This window comes from Priapulus caudatus, unplaced genomic scaffold, assembly GCF_000485595.1.
Source record: "Priapulus caudatus unplaced genomic scaffold, Priapulus_caudatus-5.0.1 Scaffold813, whole genome shotgun sequence".
In the NCBI taxonomy this organism is placed as follows: domain Eukaryota; kingdom Metazoa; phylum Priapulida; class Priapulimorpha; order Priapulimorphida; family Priapulidae; genus Priapulus; species Priapulus caudatus.
Genome location: NW_014577874.1, coordinates 157,346 through 161,504, shown reverse-complemented (window position 1 = coordinate 161,504; position 4,159 = coordinate 157,346). Strand labels below are relative to the sequence as shown.

The window sequence follows — 4,159 nt, the reverse complement described above, 5'->3', positions numbered from 1 at the left end:
ACCTCCCGCGCATGCGCCGACCGCAGCCGACGGAGCTAAATATAGCCGCGTGACGTCGACGAGTGTCCGGCTACGTGACGTCACATCTACGCCGCTATCCAGCGTGTAAAACCGCACACACACAGAGAGCGGAAACCAATGCATACGTGTATTATGTATGTATGTATGTATACGTATGTACGTATGCACCCGGTATATTTGTAACGTATCATACGTGGCGCGAAGAATAGAACGCGGACGCGTCTGAGCACTGTGCGGCGTTGTGACGTATGAACAGGTGACGTCACAGCACACAGTGAGACATCAGCGGAGGTCGGGCACCCGGGCTGACCAGTCGTGCATGAGAGAGAGCAGCAAGCAAGCCTGGTGAGGGAAAGTAAAAGATGCGAGCTCACATGTATAAAATGAGGCGCCTCGAACGTGCATGGGAGAGATTCCGACAACGACTTCTACACGACACAGTCATCGTCAACACAGTATTACACGCGGCTAGCTAGAACAGAGAGATCATGACGTCACCGATGCTATTCACAACTCTGCGAGGTAAGCAGACGAGAAATATCGTATAATATTAACAATGGAACGTCGCTACATCGCTCGGCGTGTGCCGTACGCGCGGGGAGTTATCGAATTCATTGTTTTCTCCCGCGAGATGTCACTGCGGCGAGTCGTCTGCGTTTGCACGGAGAATCAGCCGATAACAAATATTTTCATTGCCTACACCTGATCTATGCAATGAATGGCGATTACATTACATGTATCGTAATTTTTTAAAGGTTTATTTGTGTCTGTATTCTACCGATATTATTTACCGATTCTGTGCATGCAGTTTATTTTACTGTTACTATCGTTTTCCCCTACCGATATTATTTACCGATTCTGTGCATGCAGTTTATTTTACTGTTACTATCGTTTTTCGGCTACCGATATTATTTACCGGTTCTGTGCATGCAGTTTATTTTACTGTTACTATCGTTTTCCCCTACCGATATTATAGAAATTTAGAATTATAGAACTACGTCATGCCATTGCATGCATGAATTGCACACCACATTGCACGTAGGTATTGACCCATACTAACGGGCACGTGTGATTGATTGATGGCATTGGCGATCGAATGACCTATCCGCGCTGATGAAGAGAGTAATTAGCCCCCCACGCCCCCCCCCCGCGCACTGCACACGCCGCAGCGCACAACTCCGCACACTACGCACGCACGCACACGCGACACACACAGCACGCACATACGCATCACGCACACACCGGCGCGCGCCTTCTCGGCTGCAGGCTATTAACTCTCTCATTTACAAGGCTGTCTGCTGCCGCGCTCTGCAGCGCACATGCAGCCCACCTTCCAGGCCTCCGCACAGCAGCAGTTAGTAGTAGTAGTCAGGTCGCTCTAGTAGTAGTAGTAGCTAGTAGTAGATAGTAGTAGTAGTAGTAGTAGTAGATAGTAGTAGCAGCAGCCAGCAGCAGCTAGAGCAAGCCAGCAGCAGCAGCCATAGTAGTATAATAGTAGCAGCCGTGCCAGCAGCAAGCAGCCAAGCGTAGAGCAGTAGTAGCTAGCAGCAGCAGCAGTCAGCGGATCAGCAGCAGCCAGCAGAAGGAGCCAGCAGTAGCAGCAGCAGCCAGCCAGCAAGCAGCAGTAGCACAGCAGCCGCAGCAGTAGTAGTAGCAGCCAGCAGCAGCAGCAGCAGCAGCAGCTAGCAGCAGCAGCAGCACCACCTTGTTATTGGAAATTAATGCTCCCATTTTCACGATCGGGAAGAAATATGATCCCGCTTAATTAAGTCAACTAGGTTTCTTTCGTGCAGGGCCACAGTAATCTGTTTGTGTTTGTGATTTTGGAACGCACTAATACAGACAAATGAAAGACGGACAACAGAGCAGACAGCACAGTTACGGCACACACGCGCGCGCGCACGCTGAGAGAGAGGAGAGAGAGAGGAGAGAGAGACGAGAGAGAGAGGAGCGAGAGAGAGAGGAGAGGATGAGGAGAGATCAGAGGGAGGGAGGAGGAGACAGAAGGGGACAGGCAGTGCCAGACAGACAGAAGGCGGATGTTAGATCCCTGAGGCCCTAGATCCACACCACTAGCTGACCTTTGCGCGCACGCTGTTGCGTCTGAATATGTTAATGCCATGAGAGGCTAGTGTGTGTGTGTGTGTGTCGTGTGGGTCCGCCCGGCCCGCCGGCGTGTCCGGGGTGTGTGTTGTGTGCGTCTGCGTCGTGCGTCCGGTGCCGTATCGGCGCCGGTGCGTTGCGCGCGCGCGTGTGCGTGTGCGTGCGCGGTGGGCGGCGTGGCGGGTCGGTGTGGCGGTGTGTGTTGTGTGTGAAGTGTGTGTGTGTGGCCTGTGGCGTGTGTGTGTGTGGTGTGTGTGTGTGTGATCGGCGCCTAGCGCCTGGATGGCGGTGCCTCGGCTGGAGTACGAGCATGGCACTAGAAAATAGCGAGTAATGGAGAAGGATGAGTGCATACCGAGCGCGCGTCGTTTGGACTGGCTCGCGAGTGCGGCAGTGACGTCAGTATGCCCTGCGTGGCAGCTTCGAATAAATCTATCACTCGCCTCTCCCCCCTGCCTTTCTCCTATCCCTCTCTCTCTCTCTCTCTCTCTCTCTCTCTCTCTCTCTCTCTCTCTCTCTCTCTCTCTCTCTCTCTCTCTCTCTCTCTCTCTCTCTCTCTCTCTCTCTCTCTCTCTCTCTCTCCATCTCTCTCACTTTCGGGCAGATACACGAATGATCTAGAAAGGTGGTGCACGCCGGGCGAAGGCGTGGCGCTGAAATAGCAGCAGCAGCAGCAACAGCAGCAGTACTACAGCCACCAGCAGCAGCAGCAGCAGCAGCAGCAACAGCAGCAGTACTACAGCCACCAGCAGCAGCAGCAGCAGCAGCAGGGCCTTGCCTAGCCCGACCAGGCTGTGCGACGGATTGTCTATACAAGTGTAGGGGTATTCTAACCCTAGCAATACCGTTTCTTGGAGCTAGGCTTTGCCGCGAGCGTGTCTGCATGCATGCACGCACGCAGGCCGCCGCCGCTTGCCCCTCCCCCCCCAAGTGTACAACATCTCCGCGCCCCAGCTGCCTACGGCCGCATTCGACAGGGTCGAGTTGGCAGAGAACCACGGCCACCCCAGCGCTACTACCAACCGCAGCAGCAGCAGCATCAGTAGCTCCCTGCTGTGCTATGTGTCTCCTTCTATATGCCACCGATGGCCACAGCAGCTGCAGCAGCAGAGAACTCAAGCGTTGCGTACGTTCTTACAGCATGCTACGGGCTCGTCGTCGTCTTCGTCGTCGGCTTGCTGCTCCTCCTGCCGACCGTCGCCGACGCCATGCCCGCACCGACGACACGGCTCGACGGCACCGGCATGCGACACAAGCTCGATAAGATCATGGGCAAGATGGCGACCGCCTACGTCAAAGTGGTGAGTGACCCAACAACCTCTTAGTCTTACCTATAACTATACTTGCCTCTATATCTACCTACATGCCTACCTCTCTATCTACCAATCTACCTACGCGCCTGCCTCTCTGCCTGCCTGTCTACCTACCTGCCTGCCCATCTGCTTGTCTACCTACCTACTTGCCTATACCTACCGCTCTGCTTATACCTACCTATCTACCTGTATGCTGAACTCTCTGCCTACCTGCCTACCTACCTACTTACCTGGTTACCATACCTGTACTCCTGTAACATAACTTTCACTAATTAACGGACGTGCCTGAATACGTCATAACCACACCTGTACGGGACTGTATCTGCTACCTGTAATTAATCATCAATTTAACCTACCTGTTTACGTCGTAACCTGTACGCTTGCACGACACCTGGCTACGACACACGCACGTCGCTAGCATACCTACACGCCCACATCCGCGTTTGGTCTCTATATGCACCGTGTGTCGTCGTTCGTTCGTGTGCGTGTGTGCGTGTGTGAGTGTGTGCCCCCGGGGGAATATATCTGCACGTCTATGTAGCGCTATGTATTAACGTGTCCTATAACTCACTCCCTCTCCAACATCCGCTTACTGGCCAGGAGATATGTCCTAGATTCTCTCTATCTCTCTCTCTCTCTCTCTCCCTCTCTCTTTCTTTCTCCCTCTCTCTCCCTCTCTCTCTCTCTCTCTCTCTCTCTCTCTCTCTCTCTCTCTCTCTCTC

General features: G+C 53.5%; 1 protein-coding gene across 1 annotated transcript in view; it reads left to right on the top strand.

Annotated features, from left to right (window-relative positions):
* Window positions 1-204: 204 nt before the first annotated feature.
* Window positions 205-4,159, top strand: part of LOC106813719 — a 19,958-nt gene continuing 16,003 nt past the window's right edge. Inside the window, exons 1-2 of the mRNA XM_014817929.1 lie at window positions 205-543; window positions 3,265-3,425. Of these exons, the coding sequence (XP_014673415.1) occupies window positions 510-543; window positions 3,265-3,425 (195 nt within the window). The 5' untranslated portion in view covers window positions 205-509. The remainder of the gene's footprint in view (window positions 544-3,264; window positions 3,426-4,159) is intronic.